Below are 20062 nucleotides of genomic sequence, written 5' to 3'. Positions count from 1 at the left end.
AGTTACATGTAGAGTATGGGAACTTAATCAAGAATTCATGGCTTGACATGGGTGGCAAACATACATCAAAAATGCCACCTCAGAGAGGACTACAAGTGCTTCTGTATTCATGTCTTTGAAACACACTAGATATTTGCTAATTAGCATCCTGAATGTCAGATATGGATTTTTACTGATGAAATTAGTGATTTTTTAATTAGCATAATGGACAGTAGAAACAGGCTCTCCTTGGTGAAATGAGTGGTATTCAATTTACGTAGATTGGCTATAATCTAGAGACCTTTGTGTGAACAGAATTTAAAAAACTATTTACTTGACCCCCAAATGGTATTGTATCCAGTCATTGGTTGGGAGGATATCCAGTGGCTGAGTCTTTCTATTACAATCAAGTGCTGTTTCTGGAATATTGTCACTTCTGCTTTAAAAGAACTTTTCGGGCTTCCCTGGTAACGCAGTGGTTAAGAATCCGCCCCCCAATGCAGGGGACACGGGTTCGATCCCTGGTCTGGGAAAATCCCACATGCCGTGGAGCAACTAAGCCACAACTACTGAGCCTGTGCTCTAGAGCCCGCGAGCCACAACTACTGAGCCCACGTGCCACAACTACTGAAGACCGGGCTCCTAGAGCCCGCGCTCTACAACAAGAGAAGCCACCACAATGAGAAGCCCGCACACTGCAACGAGTAGCCCCCACTCGCTGCAACCAGAGAAAGCCCCAAGCAGCAACAAAGACCCAATGTAGCCAAAAATAAATAAATAAATGTATTTTTTTTTAAAAAAAGAACTTTTCATGCAAGGGGGTAGTCTCAGCACCTAAAAAGAACAGAGAGTTGGGACTTTGTAGAGAATACAAAGCAAGTTGTATGAAATGTTTAGAGTCTGCTTACTAATAGGTGTTTATTAAATAAGTATCTAAATGTGAAGCCAAACTTGGTCTAAGGCTTGTTTTATTTTGAGCAGGTACTGGTGTCATGCGGGAGTAGCTTTAATACACCTCAGTCTTTTGTGATGTGCACTGATAGGTGCCAAAAAGAACTAAAGGTCAGTTCTATCAAATTTAGGTGAGTTCACAGGCCCCTTGATTCATTTCTGCTCATTCCCATAAGAATTTATATCCTCAGTCTTTTCAAACTGTCTTTGTAAGTCACAATGGTAAACTAATTTGTTAATTTTTCTTTTACCCTTTCCAAGAATATACTTCCATCTCCATTTTCACCTTCTTAAAAACTCCAGTGTCTTAATCCAAAGGTGGAACTTAATGATGGAAAACCTAGCCTCTACAGGGAATGAGTAGGTTGATGGTTTTGGTCTGAAAGAGCTTTGCATGTCCTTAAGCTGTACTTCACTGGGTGATAATATTCTGACTTTATATTGAGCTGACCTTGGCCTCTAGTGTTTTGGTGTAGGTGACAACATGAATCTCCAAGAATTTAAAAAGTCACCTAAAACTTCCAGCAGATTGGACCTTGTTTTTATATCAGTAATCACTTTCCTGCATAACTAACAAACCCTCACTAGCATAGTTCCTGAGACATAAATATTTGCTAAATGAATTAATGTAAACATTCACAAGTGATCCAAAAAATTAACCATGCTTAATAAAAAAGGTGGAAAAATTTAAAGTTAAAGTATTAAATAAATGGTTTAACAGTTACTTCTTCTGATGCTGATTTTTCACTCTGTACAGAAGGTGGCGCCAAAGACATATTTAACTAATGGCTGGGAGCCTTTCACATTAAACAAAACAAAACAAAAAATTCTTCCCTTGACAAATACTTTGTGTGTAGCCTCACAGAAAAATTCACTTGGAAATAGGTGTAGGCTAGAGAATAAGTTCAGATTTTACCTAGGTTGAGACAACCTTTTATCCTCAAACCCCTCTCAAGGATGACAGAATGATAAATAAACAGCAAGCAAGTTTCAGTTAAGTGAATACTCTGGAGTTCTGAAGTAAATTGTCAGACCCCAGAAACATATATCTATTGAAAAAGGATTCTAGCACAAGTGGGTTATATGTTGGGAAATCTACACTATTCCAAAGGAAATATGGTTGACCAACAGTCATTTTAAGAACCCATTTTCCGGCTGGTTTTACCAATTTGGGTAGAGTATTTCTGAATTTGCATACTTTTGGGGCTGCAAATTAACTTTTTCTCCTTCCTTACGGTCCAATAAACATTAGATAAAATGGAAATTTGGTACCTGGTTAGAATTATTCTGATGTTAATGAAAGGAAATCCATAAAACAATGCCATCTTAATCCAATACAAAATCATCCTAGGCCCTCCCAGTCTTTGATAATCCTTTTATTCTTCTACAGCTGCCTTTGGACTCCCACAGAGGTATTGCAAACTTCAACTCTGAACAACTTGTTCTAATCTGAGAGTCAGCTGATAACCTCATCTACTTTATTTGAGAAGTTACTTTTAAACCTTAGCTTTCTAAAGCACATACTCTCTACTTTAAAACATTTTTTTTTTCCTTTATGGTCTTCATTCACTCTTGTTTGAAAGGAGTAACTGCCCTTTTTTCCAAAGTTAAGACTCCCCCCTGGGGCTTCCCTGGTGGCGCAGTGGTTGAGAATCTGCCTGCTAATGCAGGGGACATGGGTTCGAGCCCTGGTCTGGGAAGATCCCACATGCCACGGATCAACTAGTCCCGTGAGCCACAACTACTGAGCCTGCACGTCTGGAGCCTGTGCTCCGCCACAAGAGAGTCCACGACAGTGAGAGGCCCGCGCACCGTGATGAAGAGTGGCCCCCGCTTGCCACAACTAGAGAAAGCCCTCGCACAGAAACAAAGACCCAACACAGCCAAAAAAAAAAAAAAAAAAAACTAATTAAAAAGTCCAGTAGGTAATTAAAAAAAAAAAAAAAAAGACTCCCCCAAGTACCAGGGTGATATTTTCCTTACAAATAAACCCACTTCCCTTTACCTGATTCTACCTTGCCTCTTTCTTCATTCTTTTTCTTTGCCTGTATTAAATGAGGAAATCCACTGAGGCTGTGTGAGTGCTGTCTTTTTGGCACACTGCCTACATACTATCTCAGTAATAATACCTGTGCCTGTGGTTTCAAATAGCAATTCTATGAATAAAACCCCAAATCTCATAGCAATTTTAAACTGAACTCCACAGCCCATGTTTGAAACTGTCAGCCAGATATCTTCACCAAGATGTTTCAGTTCTTCATACCAAATTTTCCAAGTTGAAATCATTAAATATCTTTCAGCAAATCAGTTCCTCCTCCGGACTTCCTTTTTGTGTGTGTGTTAGTAACATTTTCCCAATCAAAACTCCAAAATCAGTTTCCACACTCCTCTCTTGTCCTCCCCATTCAATCTATCATCAAGTTCTGGTAAATTTACCTTCTTGTCCTTTCTTACTCCTAGTACTCTAGTTCAGGTTCTTATAACTAACTCACTCCTCTACCATTACAATAGTCTCCTTACTAATCTTCAATCTTTATCCATCAATTATTTTTTAACATCAATGCTACGCATTGAAGTGGAAGTAATCCATCAGAGTTTGTGTGAGATAAGCATTCAAAATCCTTAAAAATTAATCCATTCATCTCTTAAAATTTCAAAAATTGCTATTTTGAAATAAAGGTAAAAATCAAAAAATGCATTTGGTTTTCATATTAAGAAATACTTCGCACGATTCTGAAAAATAGTCTGCTCTTCACTGTGCCAATAATGTGTGTTTCTCAATACACAGAGCAACATGGATAAAACGGAGTCCAAGGCCTGGCTCATGGTGGCACCTAAAGAAATTCTGCAGAGGACAGAACTCTAAGTGACTGTCCCTCATCTCTCAAAGTGCAGTGTTGCCTAGCACATCAGGCTGCATCCATTTCTTCTGCATAGACCAGGCCTGGCAGTCAGAGAATATACAGTTCTGAAAAGTCAGTGTTTATATTAATGAAATGGCATTGGCATTTTTGAGAATATGAGAAAAACATTTTAAAAAACCTATCCCACAATTTTTGCAAAAGATTCCAGTGGAGATAAGCTTCTAAGGTCAGATAAATGGGATACTTTAAAAAATGTATATTATTGGTCAAAATACAACTCACCAGCATTGCTACAGTATGAAGTATAATAGGAGTTGCTGCTAGACATTTGGAGAAGCTTCGAGGGGTCCATGAAAGGTAACTGTTGTCAATGTTCCAACAAGGAAGCCATTCAGCAACCCAGCTCTTCTTGAGCACTCTTACTCATAGGATCAAATCTTGGTGGCATTATTCCAAAAGAAAAGAAGATCACATAGAATGTCTTCATCTTTTATGAAAGATTTTGTGGAAATCACTTTAGAAATAAAAGATATAGTACAGTCCATATGTTAGGAGAACTTATTATTTAATTGCTGGCTAATGCTATGACTAATCTCTTTGGCTTAGAAAATGTTTCAAGCAATTTCCATGAGTAACTTACTTTGGTATAAAGAAGTTCTTTCTTTCTCTTTCCAGTTGGTCACATAAGCAATAGACTAAAAATAAAAGGTTCCAGAATACTTAGATAACAATTTCATTTTATACACCTAACAAAAGAGAATTGGAAATAAACACAATTTTTAATTAAAAAAAAAAAAACCCTGTTATAGAATAGCCAATTGCAACTTTTCTCTCATGTAACTAATTCTGAATTAGCATTTTAGGAAATTTTTAAAACTAAAATGGATGATTTCGTAATAATTGTATTTGATAAATCCTTTTACAAAAGTAAACCAAATATTTACGTAAATTAAATGAAGCATAGACTTCTTTTTTTTTTTTAAGGGGGAGGGAAAGCAGATTTTCTTAAAATAAAAAGAATAAATTATATTTTTGTGAATGTGTTCTGAATCAAAGGAAGTAATTTTTAGTTAGGACAAAACAATAAACTCATTTGAAGGAAAGGACAATGTAAATACAAGACCAAAACAATATTTATGGATTGCTGAGCATGAAAACTTGAAAGTCAGATTATAATTTCTATTTCTTTTTTCCCCTTCTTTAACATAAAGAAAAATATACCCTTAGAAATAACATAGCCAGCAAATAAGAGAGCAAAACTCTGTCTTAACGCTACAACATTTCAAAAGGTGTTTTATTAATCATTTCAACGAATTGAAACTTAGGGAGAGGTATCTATCAGAAAACATTTGCCATCCTCTTCTTTTCTGATATCTGTACTACTGAGAAGAGTAAAGAGTATTAAGGCTGGATGAGTTTGCTTTGTTTCCAGAGAATAATGGCCAAGAGATTTCCCTGCCCAACCTCAGGAGCATCACTGAAGCCAGTTTATGGGAATTGTCCTACCACAGCCCTCTAGTATGGCATCTGGAGAGTCCTCAAAGGATCTACCCACTCTATGACTGAGGCCACATGACTCAGGCTATTACAAAACCTAATGCAGAGTGCTGAAGAGGGAGGACCATGGAAGTGGTGGAAAAGCACATAAAAATTATATGCAGACCTCTGCTGTCATCAGGCAGAAAACTATCCAGTGGGTTTTAGAGAGGGAAATGGTCTCAAGGAAGGTTGATAATTTCGGGACCCACTTAATGCCAACTTAACATATGAGTATTTCATAAAAATATCCTGACATTTCACTACAAAAGAGATTTCATTTTTAGTGAGTTGGCATGAATGGGGCTGAGATATTATAGATTTTCAGTTCCCTGGAGATCTGGCAGAGGTTAGATATCAAGATTTTCACAGTCAAAATGTGTTATATATTATACAGTTATAACTATTGCTACATAAAACTACATTGTTTTTGCTAAACTGCAGTAAAGAATAAAATTCAAAGCAGTCAAGGGGATGGAAGGTGGATTTGGGATGGGCATACCACCATAAAATGTTCATTTTTGAAATTTCTCTCTCCCATTTCCATTTCCTTTGTTCACTGTCCCTACTTAAACTAAGAGGAAAGGAATTAGCTCATCAAATAACTCACTCACAGGCACTTTTAACTTCACACATCTTGGCCAGTAGGAAACAAGTATGCCTTGGCTATACTCTTTTCCACCACATTAATTTACTGTAATATTACAGTAAGTAAAATTTTAGAAAAGGTAGTAATATTCTAAAATACACTGCTTTTTATCATCCTTGGACTTTTGGTGAAAAAAGCACTAACTAAAACCCATAATTGTTTTTGTAAGGAGCAGCTACAAGCAGTGGAACTCACGTCTCTAATGCTATTTCATTTCTCTAGTCAGCAGATTTAAAGTACAGCTTTCTCTGGGCTGGTTACTCCTCTTTGCTTCTTCTCCCTTACCCGTCCACATTCGCCGGCCTCCTCTCCACTCTCCTGCCCGCCTTTCCTCTTCCCCGCCCCTTTCTTCTAGTCCCTCCTCCTTGTTGAGTCAGTGGTTTGAAACTTTTAAAAGCTCTGTGCTCCAAGTAAGAAAAAAGCTTTTATGAGGTATCAGCACTTTTCTTTCATTAGGGGGAAGGAGTGAGGAAAGTACCAGATAGCTGAGGACTTTTAAACTTTAAATAGACAGGTCTGAGGGCCTGGACTTGTTTTTGCATTTGACTTCATCTTCTGAGGAGTTCAATCACTTGGCGTGCCTACTTCACTTCTTTCAAGAGAAAGGGTAAGTTTTTAAAAAGATCTTTACCTATTCCTTTCTTTTTCTACAAGAAAAACTTCTAAAGTTTTAAAATTTGTTAAATGTAGCTTTCACATAATATTGTAAAGGGAATGATGAACTTGAAAGTGTCTGTAGTTTTAAACTTAAAACTGAACTTACGGTATTTACTTTTTGACTGTTAAAAAGTTTTCTTTTAATAATGCAACAGGTAAATAAGATTCAGATCTTTCTGATTAGAATCAGAATATTAGAATAAAGTTACTGGATATTTGGTTCTCCATTTTAGAGGATAATTTTACTTTTTTGGGGTAATCAGTAATAGTCTAGGTGCTTTGTAACTTTGAGGGGGGCGGAGTTAGGGGGCCTAGGTTGGGGGTTTGACTGACAACAGCAGAAAAATCAAAGTGCAAATTTGCTTAACGTGCTTGCTATAGAATTCTACTCTTTGTACTTTTTCATATGGAAATCTTGATTGATGTTCTAGAGCCTTGCAAAGCAAACTTCTTAACAAAGTGCTTTGTTAAGACCTTGCTGCTTGATTTCCACGTGGTCCCTTCCTAGAATTTTACCCGGTAAACAAAAAGGTATAAAAATCAGAGCCGTAATATTGAGGTTCTTAAAGCAACAGTAAAGGGTTACTTTGTATTAGCAACCACTATGCAAAAATCTTGAGACCCTCAGGAGAGCCACCACTGAGTCGACCACGCTGGCAGTTCAGGAGGTGAAATCCCTTGAATGGGTGGTGGTTACTTAACAAAGCATTAACAGAGAGAGAACGGACGTTTAGAAGAGAGTATATCCCAGGGTGCATTTCCAAAACGGTCTCCTAAGACAGGGGCTCCTAGAAAGAATAGGAACGAAATTTCTTAAATCTGCGCCTTAGAGGGAGCTACCTCCCCCCAGCCCCACGCCCCCGCCGCCTTCCGCTTGTCCGAACCTGTAGCAGACTTCAGAGCTCTTGGGCAACATTTTTGAGTTTGAGCCGCAGGGTGCGGTGCTGCCAGTAGGCAAAGATAACACTGATTTGTTATTTAAAAGGGCTCAATTTCTTACATGCTCTTATGGGTAACACACATTCTGTTAGCCAGAAATGCAACCGTGCGTTTTCGTGTCCGGTAGGGATTTTGTCTGTTCTAACTCCACAGACTCATTAGTTTAAATTCTTGGTGTGACCCTGCAGTTTGAAGTATTTGCACCAGAGAATGCTGAAAAGCAAATAAAAATGAAAGCTTTGCGGAACGAGGACGGGGGCCTGGGGCCGGGAGGGCTCGGGGCGCCTCCTGCCATCTTATCATCTGCCCGGCTCGCCCGGGGCTCCTGCACTACCGAGCCTCCGCGCTTTGGAAACGTTTGCTGAGAAGCTTCCCTCAAATCCTCACGGTCAAACCCAGCGCAGGTCCGAGTTCCGCCACTGGAAAGGAAGGGGGAGAGGGAGAGAGGCGGGGGGGGGGGGGATGGACTGTGGCCAAATGGTAAAAGAAGAGCAAGTGATTAATTGAATTAAATGTGTCAATCTAATTTCCTTTCCAAAACCCGCACCGGCAGTGTCCTTTTTTTTTTTTTTTTTTGAACTTGTTGAATCCTACTGTATAAAGCATAAGGAAATCTGAGTACCTTGGGAATTACGGTGCCTAAATGGCACTTGTAACTCTTCTGTAAGTTCTCAAAACTTCACAAGAATAGGGATGGGGTGGGGAGAGCGGAGGAAGCCCCATAATGAAATGAGTAAAGAGCTCATGACGTGTCCAGAAGCAGATCAGTACAGAATTCGGAAACTCAAATCTTGAGTTCCCAGCAGCGGCTCGCCCACCCTTATCCTCTTGGCTGGCCATCCTGATGTTTACAGAGCATCTCTGATAAAGCTTATCAAAAGCTCTCCTTGACCAACCTCATCCTCACCCTAGGGCGTGCCTGTGTTTCTCTCCAGGAGTACAAAGTAGGGGTGGGAAGAGGAGAGCTATAAACTGTTAGAAAAATAGACGTGGCTTTATTTGGAGGTGGGTTTAATTTCTTCTGCTTCCCAAACCAAGCTGGTAATGAAAAGATACTTAATCTCACCCTCTGATAATTGGGCACACTTGAATTCAGTCTAAAATGCCTCAGGCAGTTTGAAGAGTAGATTATGAAATTTTTTTAAAAGCCTAATTTATACAAGGATTGCCAAGAATAAAATCCTGCAGTAATGCAGAGACCTCATTAAATTAACTCTGTCTCAAAGAATGAAAAAAGCCAGGTAGAAAACCCTTCAGGAGAAAGGGTAATTCTTCTACATAGGCCAGATTGCGATATTCTGTCCTAGCAGTGTGTATGTCTGGTGCTTTGTAGTTTCCAAAGTCAGTATAGTTATCACCTGTCCTTTGCCTGGAAAATGCAGTGGTAATGCTTTGATCCTACTCTCTTCACTGTTTAAATATGTTCCACATTTTTCTACTACCTTTTATAGTTTATCACTGCCGCCCCATCCACTCAATTCCTGGCCCTTTACAGTGTGATTCTTACATTGCTGACGCTGGGAAACACAGTTCCAAGCAAGCGTCTGAAAGGGTGTGTTTTCAGATATTGAGAGTTGTTTTGTTACTTACATGTTTCCAATTCCTGCCTAGAGAAGGATGGAAACCTCATATTACAGTGTGTTCCTTCATTTCTCTGATGATATCCAGAGGGGTAGCTTGGTATGAGCCTCAGAGCTTCTATGTATGATACTGAGGGAAGGGAATGATAGGGAAGTCACCAGTGATTAATACCTTTGACTCCACCTTTCCTGTTCTGATCTGACTTCCCTTCAAGATTCTTAATTGTTTGAATAGATTGTTGGAGCATATTCACACACGTTAAGTTAGTTCAGCTCTGGGGAGACAAGTTATTAATTATTAATTATCTAGAGTTTACCATTAATGTCAATATTCAGTATAGATAAGTCAAGTTTAAAAAACATCCCCAGAATTTCTCCTCAATGGGAGTCCCCCCCAACCTCCTTCGGGTAACTACCTAAATTCTCCACTTTGTCTCCACTTTGCCCGTCTAGATTCACCATTTGGCTATGTATGTACATACTGTCTTTTGCCAAAGTTAATCTTAACTTTCAATAACCTTCACATCCAAGTTTTCCTAGCTTTCTAAATCGTTTCTTAAAAATATGTGTTTTGGGACTTCCCTGGCGGTCCAGTGGTTAAGACTCCGCACTTCCACTTCAGGGGGCGTGGGTTTGATCCCTGGTCAGGGAACTAAGATCCCACATGCCACGCAGGACGACCAAAAAAAATGTGTTTTATGGAATGTTTAAAATTTACAGTAATATAGAAAATATGTAGAGTTTTTTAGCAATTTCTGTAAGGCAGATACATTCTATAGTATATGACTTTTTCCATGATTTAGAGGAGATGCCTCCAAATAGAAACACAAAGACCCTCTTCATTGTCTTTTCTCCCTATTAATTGATAAAGGGTAAATTCCTCCTTCTCATAGATCTCTTTGAGGTTGCTAAAATAGCAATATTGTACTCATTACAGGAGCATCTAGAAAACTAATTTTGATTACCGTTAGGAAAATGTTAATCACTTCTTAGTTGCTATTTTGCTAAAGAAAGGATGCCAAAGTTAGAAAATAAGTGGGCTATATCTATATCTAAAAATCATTTAAAGAGTAATAGCTAAACCTTATTGAGCTTTTATTAAGAGCTTCATGTGCATGAGTTATTCATTCAATGCTCATTAAGGAAAATAGACTGTTCTTTTTCTTTTCTTTTTTTTTTTTTTTTTTGCGGTACGCGGGCCTCTCACTGTTGTGGCCTCTCCTGTTGTGGAGCACAGGCTCCGGATGTGCAGGCTCAGCGTCCATGGCTCACGGGCCCAGCCGCTCCGCGGCATGTGGGATCCTCCCGGACTGGGGCACGAACCAGTGTCCCCTGCATCAGCAGGCGGACTCTCAACCATTGCGCCAACAGGGAAGCCATAGACGGTTCTTAATCAATACACTTGTGAGGGCTCTAAGAGTGTGTTTATATGATGACAAAATAACTAGGCTCTTCAATAAAAATGGTAAATTTGGAGGTGACATTTGGGGGAAGCACCAAAACTGAGAGAAATAGCGTTATTTTAAAGTCCATCCAATCACAATCTAAGAACATGGCTTTTAGCCTGCAGCTTCTGACTTAGGCTCTTTCCTCTAGCACCCCTCAAGTGACCATTAGAAACTTCCGTTAGTAGGGGAGTTGAGTGGTAGCTATTGGACTAGGGAGGGGATTGTCTCTTTGGATGGAGTCCCTCACTCCTCAACTCCCGTCTCATCTCATTGTTCTGTGGAGGCTGATGTGTGCTGACTGGGTGATGAAAAAGGGTGAGGGCCAGGGAAAGAAAGCTTGTTAGTGTGTTCCCCATCCCATCTCCCTCAAAAAAGCAATGCCACACATCAGATACCTGCAGAAATGTAGCAGTATTTCAGTCTTTACAAAGGAATCTAAGGCTAGTCAGGGAGCCATGAGACAGAATTTTAAACAGGACAGAGGTTTACACAGAATAGGTTTGATACATCACAGAGTTAGGCTAACTACCCAGGTATAAGGAAGCAAAGGTTGTATATTACCTGATGAACTGGGAATATACATGTTCTATGGTACCTGATTCAAATCACTTAACTGCCTAACATACACTCAAAATATAGAGATGTTATATTAACCAGGGTTGATATCAGCTGTTACTCTTCCCTTCAGAGCCCCAATATTACCCAGAGATTTATCATTCTTGAAATAAACACAAGTTTTAACAGGTTATTTCTTCTATTGCAAGACACCGTGGGGTCTCTTTCAGCGACAATTGAATTGTGTAGTCCAGTCAGAATTAGAATACTGCAGAATTGGACAGCACAAAGTTTTTTTTTGTTTTTTTTTTTTGGTGTTGTTGTTTTAATCTTAACCTGTAAAACAGCATAATAGTGAAACTGCATAAATATCTATGATCCCTGGTGCAGTTCTGCAAGGATCCCAAATCACTATGACCTTGTGTAATAAATTCAAGACCTTGTTTAACAAATTCTTTGTTAAAGAGCCTGTTTTCTTAATTCAGTCATATTGCCTGTTCAGGAATCATTTAAAGTATGTTGTTTCAGATAGTTCTCTGTTACAGCAATTATCACTTGAAAATTTAATAGTCCGTGTAATATGAGATGCTGACGATACCACTTTTTTTTTTTTTTACTGTGGAAGTCTTTTTAAAATTAATTTGAAACTTCAGAAGTTTGGGATATATAACTATAATTAAGAGAGTCCCAAGGAGATAGTAAACAAACAAGCAAAACTGGTGAAACCTGGTACCTTTCTTTGCACAAGCCGTTTTTAATTCATTCAATAGATATTCAATGTCTCTTAACTCTTTTAAGCACTGGAGATACAGCAGTGGACAAAAGAAACTCCCTCATGGAGCTCACATTCTAGCTGAGGAAAGCAGATAGTGATAAGTCCTTGTCATGGAGGCAGACAAACAATAAACAAGTAAATACATAATATGCCAAGTAGAGCTAAGGGCCATTAAAAAACAAAAACAGAACAAGGGGAGTAGCAAGTGACAGGCCTAGAGTGCTGGCTGATGAGGTGATACCAGAACAAGCCACGGGGATGGAACCGAGCTGATCAAGGCAGATCGTCTTGTTAGTTTTTCAAGACTGACTGAGGAGAGTAGATTGGCGAGCAGGGTAACTAGGGTCTTGACATATAACCTGAAGAAAGGTGACAAGTAACCTGATGATGGCTGAGATCAGGCTAAGAGCAGGGGTGGTGGTGAGACTCATAGTCTGTTTTGGGGGGAAGATAAAGCCTATAGAATTTGCAGACAGATTGAATGTGGATTATGTTAATTATGTGTGGGTATGAATATTACCAAAAGCACATCTGGCTGTTGTAACTATAGAGGAATGGTCACAACTGAGCCCACTCAAAGACATTTACTGCAAGGGAGAGGGGTTCTTACAAAAATTAAAGAAAAACATTAGGAGAGTTTACAGTTTAGTTTTGGGGCTTATAGTTGTTTTTTTGGGGGCTGCACCCTAGGGCATGCCGGCTCCTCCTTCCCGAACCAGGGATTGAACCTGTGCCCCCTGCAGTGGAAGCTCGGAGTCTTAACCACTGGGCTACCAGGGAAGTCCCAAGGGGCTTATAATGTTTTGGTTTAGGATATTAGAAACACACACGGTACTTCCGCCCCTCCCCCGAAAAAATCCATTAAGTGGATTTTTATCAGGAAGCAATCCTATTTACCTTTATTTTATTTTAATTTCCCACTCTCAACTCATTACAGTGTCCCTTCTTGGGAAAATTTTTCAAATTGGAAGTAAAATATATTCTAATTCTCCTAATAATTATTAGAACATTAATGACACAGCAACGTGACTGTAGCTTTGGCACAGTGATTTGTTTATATGGCTCTGGAAAAGGGGACAGTCAAAAGTAACTTAGAAGTTTTTTTTTTCATTTTGAATAAAGCATTTGAGTCCTTGTGCTCTTGGGGAGCAGCCGATGGAGTTGGAGGCACAAGGGGCTGTACAGTAAAGGGTAAGCTCAGTTCCCAGTTGCCCAGAGACCTCTGCTCCCCATACTAACCCTGCCCCCCATCCCCTCGGCCTTTTCAGACACTCAACCCCTTTCTGCTCTCCTGCCATTTCCCCACTCCTAAATATTTTGAACGAGAGACGAGACAGAGCACCAAAAATGTCATCATCAGCAGCATCTACATATTTTACTTTGAATAATAATGAAACACTGACTAAAATGACAACTGCTCAGTGTACCTGAAGCACGTTAAGTTTTTCTTGAGCTCGATCATTGTGTCAATGTGAAGAGATGTGTGCAGTTTATCATTTTATACTTGATTGTTTTTGTCATTCATCCCCACCTCCACCCCCCCAAAATTGGAGTATTGAGCAAAAGCAGATGACACTGGCAAAATATTGTAATTCTCTACACAGAATCGGGACCAATTTACACATCATCACATCGAAACTGTCTACTGATAGAGCTTCAAGAATTCTGTTCTATTTGTTTGACCCTCACGGACTGTGCTTCTTCATTCCAGGTGTAGTGTCTTCTCCTAAATTGTAGTTTCTTTCTTTTGCATTCTCTCACATCAAACTGTCCATCAAAGCTAAATTACTGCCTCTCTTCCAGCTTTTCAAGCTTTTCCCGGGCTATTTAACTCTTTGTCAGTCCTAGCTTTGTTCTTGTTTGACTGCTCTTTCCATACATCAATTTCACTTTCGCTTCACAATCTAAAATGGCCCTTCCTAGAGGGGAAGCTCCCTTTTTTATGACCACTGGCAGGGGGGCGTTATTTCCTGTAACTTGCCCACTCACCTCCAACCTTTACCACTCACCTCCAACCTTTACCCATCACCCACCCCCCTTTCTTTGGCACCAGTCTCTGGGCTGTCATCAAAATACCCACTGACTGCTACTTTAGATAGCTGATACAGTTTCAGTTTATGGATCAGCCATCTCTTCTTTGTTCCATCCAGGAAATCCCAGGCCAGGTTTCCAATTCATTTTTTTCTGGCCTCTATAGCCAGGAGGTACAGGCATTAGACAGAAAAGTAATATTGCTTGGTGGGGAAGAAGATTCCCATGGACCTCATTTACTTCCCACAAGGAGAAGATGGCTTATAGTTTAATACCAGGTGAAAAATTCTTTATATCCAGACAACAAACATATTTCTAGGAAGCCTATATAATCCTACTTTTAGTTATACTATTTAAACTTCAATAAGCTCCTGAAAAGTCTTTGCTTTGCTTGTTTTTAATTATTAAATAATCTTTGACTGCTTCATCCTATTCTGAACCCTCCAATTACTCTCTGCTGAAAATTAGACTATATTCTCTCTGGCTGCCACATGCAATGTTATTCATTTTTTAACCAGATTTCAGCCCCCGCTAAGATTGTATATATTAAAGCACGGAAACATTTCTAACGTTAACCCAGCTTTGCTATAATTTTAAGACCAGTGTCGTGCATTGGGAAGCCTTGGTCTTGGGATTGAAAGTCTTTTCCTGGCTCCACGGATAGCTGAATATTTCCTATATACTTAAGACCTCACTTTTCATCAGTTAAAAGGACTATTTGCATTAGAAGAATAAATTGAACTAAATAACCTCTGGAATTCCTGTCATACCTATAGATGAGGCTATTTCTCATCCCCAATAATGGGGAAGTCCTAGGCTTGAGATATCTAGGTATTAATAGGAAGTTAAATAGAGTGCGTGGGCTGAGGGCCCAAAGCCCAGTAAAGGAACTTACTTGTACAGCAATCCAAAGATTAAAACCAATCATTTTTACTAGAGATAACACTAAAGTTGTCTTTTTATTTCTCAGGCTATAATTAGTATTGAGGTCAATTGAACTCTTACTTGAAATGTGATGTGCATATAGTCTTGTTTTTTGAAAGTAGGTTCCTGCATCTAGTGACACAGTGTGTCAGAATGGTGTGTTTCAGTACAACATATTTTCCTCTGGGCAGAAGACAGACTTCTGAACCACATAAGTCACTGCTTAAGAAGAAACAGAGAAGTATAAATGACTACACTGTAGAGTATGCACAAATGACGCTTGAATTACCAAGGAGAAACATTTCAGGATACAATTAGGAATAAAGTACTATATGTAATAGGAATGAGGTTTGAAAACAGGTTGCATGCATATGCATGGGTATGGGTGTTCTTACCTCAATTCTTAGGTACCCATGCTTTTTGAATACCACATATCAGCATTTTGCTTGGGTGTGCATGCAGACACAGGCCTATCAGGTAAGAACAGTCCTCTAATTGGACCATCCAGAGGGATAAAATAAGCAGAGACACTTAGCGCAGAAAACATCTCAAGTCACGTGGTAAGACAGTGGTTGAGCAAATAATACATCTTCGCAAGGTTAAGATCGTAATGTACTCTGCACATAGGCTCTGCTGTTTCTAAGATTTAGCATATCTCAAGAAAATTTGAGAGCTCTTTTCAGGGGAAAATGGGAGAGTTTGCACTTGTGGTTTTTTTTTTTTGTTTATTTGTTTGTTTATTTTTGAAGAGTGCTAGAAAGATAGGAGATCTTTTACAGTACTTTGACTGCTGGCTGAAAGAAACTGTATATTAAACTAACAATCTGTGGTCTATGATCATTTAGTTGTCTTTTTCTTTTCAGGTGGTGCCCAGGCAACATGGGTGACTGGAGTGCCTTAGGCAAACTCCTTGACAAGGTTCAAGCCTATTCTACCGCTGGAGGGAAGGTGTGGCTGTCAGTCCTTTTCATTTTCCGAATCCTGCTACTGGGGACAGCAGTTGAGTCAGCCTGGGGTGATGAGCAGTCTGCCTTTCGTTGTAACACTCAACAACCTGGTTGTGAAAACGTCTGCTATGACAAATCTTTCCCAATCTCTCATGTGCGTTTCTGGGTCCTGCAGATCATATTTGTGTCTGTTCCCACACTCTTGTACCTGGCTCATGTGTTCTACGTGATGCGAAAGGAAGAGAAACTGAACAAGAAAGAGGAGGAACTCAAAGCTGCCCAAACTGATGATATCAATGTGGATCAATCAATGGTATCAATGCACTTGAAGCAGATTGAAATAAAGAAGTTCAAGTATGGCATTGAAGAGCATGGCAAGGTGAAAATGCGAGGGGGCTTGCTGCGAACCTACATCATCAGTATCCTCTTCAAGTCTGTCTTTGAGGTAGCCTTCTTGCTGATCCAGTGGTACATCTATGGATTCAGTTTGAGTGCTGTTTACACTTGTAAAAGAGACCCCTGCCCGCATCAGGTGGACTGCTTCCTTTCTCGTCCCACAGAGAAAACCATCTTCATCATCTTCATGCTGGTCGTGTCCTTGGTGTCTCTTGGCTTGAACATCATCGAACTCTTCTATGTCTTCTTCAAGGGTGTTAAGGATCGCGTGAAGGGAAAGAGCGATCCTTACCACACTTCCACCAGCCCACTGAGCACCTCCAAAGACTGTGGATCTCCAAAATATGCTTATTTCAATGGCTGCTCCTCCCCATCCGCTCCCCTCTCGCCCATGTCTCCTCCCGGGTACAAGCTGGTTACTGGAGACAGAAACAATTCTTCCTGCCGCAATTACAACAAACAAGCAAGTGAGCAAAACTGGGCTAATTACAGTGCAGAACAAAATCGAATGGGGCAGGCAGGGAGCACCATCTCTAACTCCCACGCACAGCCTTTTGATTTCCCTGATGACCACCAGAATTCTAAAAAGCTCGATGCTGGCCATGAACTACAACCTCTAGCCGTTGTGGACCAGCGACCTTCCAGTAGAGCCAGCAGTCGTGCCAGCAGCCGACCTCGGGCTGATGACCTAGAGATCTAGGTCCAGTCTTGAGAGCATAAAGATTCCACTCAATTGTGGAGAAGAAAAAGGTGCTATAGAAAGTGCACCTTAGGTGTTCATTTTTTTCCAGTGGAGGTGGTACTCAACAGCCTTGTCACGAGGCTTAGAAAACACAAAGACATTAGAATACCTGGTTCACTGGGGGTGTTAGGGATAGGCAGGTGGAGAGGGAAGTGATGAGGGAGGTACATATTGGTATTTAATGTAGTTCATTCAAAGAACTTAAATTTTAAATAAGAGTTGTATTAGGTGATCCATAGTTAAGGGCTTTTTCTTCCCCACACACCCCTAAGAATACTTCTGTGTATGTGAAAGAGTGGGTGGGTGATATTTTTGGTTAAATACTTTTTTTTTTTACCAAGAAACTGAAATAACTTTGGCCAGGAGAAAATACTTCCTGAACATCCTACTCCTCTTTGTCAAGAAGAAGACAGAGGATTGTCCTTATGTCCCTGCTAAAACATTCCATTGTTAAAATTTGCACTTTGAAGGTAAGCTTTCTAGGCCTGACCCTCCAGGTGTCAATGGACTTGTGCTACTATATTTTTTATTCTTGGTATCAGTTAAAAGTTCAGACACGGCCCACAGAAGAAGACTTTCCATGCATTTGCAAATCTCAGCCAGTTATACATATATTCTTTTTTACATCCACGTTATTATTACCATCACTTTGCATCATTCCTCAACTACTATTCACATTCATTTAATGATTTCTGTAGACATTTAAAAAGCAATTGGGATATCACTTACCACTTTTTGAGTTAAAGTCAGGGAAGCAAGCCATGCTCAATGTTTAACAATCACTTGTATGTGAATGTGTGTGGAAGAGTGTGTTTTATTTGTCATGTATTGGTACAAGCAGATGCAGTATAAACTCACAAACACAGATTTGAAAATAATGCACACATGGTGTTCAAATTTGAACCTTTCTCATGGATTTTGTGGTGTGGGCCAATATGGTGTTTACATTATATAATTCCTGCTGTGCAAGTAAAGCACATTTTTTTCCCCCTAAAATGTTTTTTCCCCATGTATCCTATTATGGATACTGGTTTTGTTAATTATGATTCTTTTTTTTTCCTTTTTTCTTTTTTTTTAGAATATAGCAGTAATGCTATTGCTGAAATGAATGATTTTCTTTTTCTGAAATATAATCATTGATGCTTGAATGATAGAATTTTAGTACTGTAAACAGGCTTTAGTACTTAATGTGAGAGACTTAGAAAAAATGCTTAGAGTGGACTATTAAGTGTGCCTAAATGAATTTTGCAGTAACTGGTATTCTTGGTTTTGTCCTACTTATGCACATTAATTCAGAACTTTTATTCTATCATGAGTTTGACAGTCTTTTGGAGTAACCAGCAACTTTGATGTTTGCACTAAGATTTTATTTGGAATGCAAGAGAGGTTGAAAGAAGTTTCAGTAGTACACATGTAACTAATTTATTTGAAATCTATCCTAAAGAAGTCTACCAGTTTCTTCAAATGTCTTTTTAAAATTCATCACGGATGATTAGTGAAAATGCAGAATATCATACTTTTCTTCTTGCATGTCAACTACATAAGCAGTTTTGTACAATGAGAAATACTAATTTGTTTGACATTCCATGTTAAACTACTGTCATGTTCAGCTTCATTGCATGTAATGTAGACCTAGTCCATCTGATCATGTGTTCTGGAGAGTGTTCTTTATTCAATAAAGTTTTAATTTAGTATAAAGATAGCCTTTATATACCGTGTGATTTTTTGAAACTTTTATTGCATCAATTCACAATTATCAAAGACATTTCCATTGGTTATGAGGATATGGGCAAATAAGATTCACAAGATTCCAGAATCTTTAAAAGGACAGTATTTATTATTAGCTAGATTCAGTGCAATGTTGATTAACATATATGGATATTTATTCAACAGAGAAGATAAAGTATTAGAGTGTTGAATTTGGAATATAAAATTAATGAGATGTGTGATAGAGTCTAAAGTGAGTAATTTAGTAGATCCACACATGACAGAAGTAAGCATAAAAAGATGAGGATGCTAAAATTTTAAAGCGATAGGGTCTCCCAGATCTAAAAGAATAAGAGCAGTGTTGGTTTGAGTATGGTTATGCTGTGTGACAAAAGAATGAAATAGATCTATGATTGTGAAAACACAGAAAATACGATTTTTAAAATTCTTAACACCCAAGGAAAATTGAACCATTCATAGGGACAAGAACAATTCTGGGCAACTGATAGTATTGCTGTAATTTAAAATATAAAATGTGTTAGCACTTTTAAGTCACACTTCAACAAAGTTTTTTTTTTTTTTTTTCCCACACCATGTGGCATTTGGGATCTTAGTTCCCAGACCAGGGATCAAACCCATGCCCCCTGCAGTGGAAGCATGGAGTCTTAACCACTGACTGCCAGGGGAGTCCCCAAAGCTTTTTAACTTACTAAAATTTTAACATGAACACATCACAAAGCAAACTAGTAAATGCCTGGAACATAAAAATATTACTAGTTTAGAAATAACCTAGTTCAGTTCGGTGGCTTCTTTTTTTTTTTTTTAAGTAATGAACAAATATTACGGGATGTGCCTAAAGTTAAAGGATTGTCTACTAACCAGTTTCTGAGTCAACATAATTGGTAGTATCAACGTGTCTTCAAGTATTACCATTTGTCTGGCTGAGAATCTGAAGGGAGAGGCAAGTTTTCTCTGTGCATGTATGTGTTTGCATTTACTATGGGGAATAGAGAAATGTGGTTTATTTGAATGTGCATGTGTATTCACAAACAGTTCATAGGGTACAGATGGACAAATAATTAGACTACTGAATGTAGGTTTCTGATGTATGTGTGTGGAGGTGGGAGGGCAAGTTATATCTTTAAAAAATAGTCCATCTTAAACATTTCCCAAACTTTAAAGCTTGTCACTATTAAAAAAAAATCTAAGTATATTATAAATATACAGTTTTAAACTACAGTTTTAGTATACGAAATTGAAAATCAAACCTCAGGTCTCCCCATTCTCCAACAGAGACATCAGAGAAGTTCTAATTCCAGAGGAAATCACTGTTAAAAATTTGAGACACCAGCCATATATCAGACACTTTGTTAAGTAGTGAT

The 20062-nt window shown here is 38.9% G+C and overlaps 1 protein-coding gene and 1 pseudogene across 4 annotated transcripts in view; both read left to right on the top strand.

Moving 5' to 3' along the window:
* The window catches only part of LOC309811180 (matrin-3-like), a 32457-nt pseudogene extending 24517 nt beyond the window's left edge, over positions 1–7940 (top strand). Inside the window, exons 3-4 of the transcript in view lie at positions 7467–7572; positions 7764–7940. The product of the transcript in view is annotated as a matrin-3-like (transcript). The remainder of the gene's footprint in view (positions 1–7466; positions 7573–7763) is intronic.
* On the top strand, positions 6382–18675 carry GJA1 (gap junction protein alpha 1). Of its 3 annotated transcripts, none has more exons than XM_082634262.1 (3): positions 6382–6586; positions 13538–13644; positions 15752–18675. In XM_082634262.1, exon 3 carries the CDS (start codon positions 15768–15770, stop codon positions 16929–16931), a length of 1164 nt encoding a protein of 387 aa, XP_082490388.1. In that variant the 5' UTR covers positions 6382–6586; positions 13538–13644; positions 15752–15767; the 3' UTR covers positions 16932–18675. The 3 variants fall into 3 exon arrangements, with proteins under 3 accessions (XP_082490388.1, XP_082490387.1, XP_082490386.1); XM_082634261.1 differs by lacking the exon at positions 13538–13644 and adding an exon at positions 13056–13124; XM_082634260.1 differs by lacking the exon at positions 13538–13644.
* The last annotated feature ends 1387 nt before the right edge of the window (positions 18676–20062 follow it).

This window comes from Mesoplodon mirus (assembly GCF_964341445.2).
Source record: "Mesoplodon mirus genome assembly, chromosome: 10".
Taxonomy (NCBI): Eukaryota; Metazoa; Chordata; class Mammalia; order Artiodactyla; family Ziphiidae; genus Mesoplodon; species Mesoplodon mirus.
Note: the sequence above shows the minus strand (reverse complement) of the source record. Positions and strands in the feature narration are given on the sequence as shown.

Coding starts and splice junctions, on each gene's coding strand:
- GJA1 (XM_082634260.1), top strand. CDS start 15,768: ATGGGTGACTGGAGTGCCTTAGGCAAACTCCTTGACAAGGTTCAAGCC.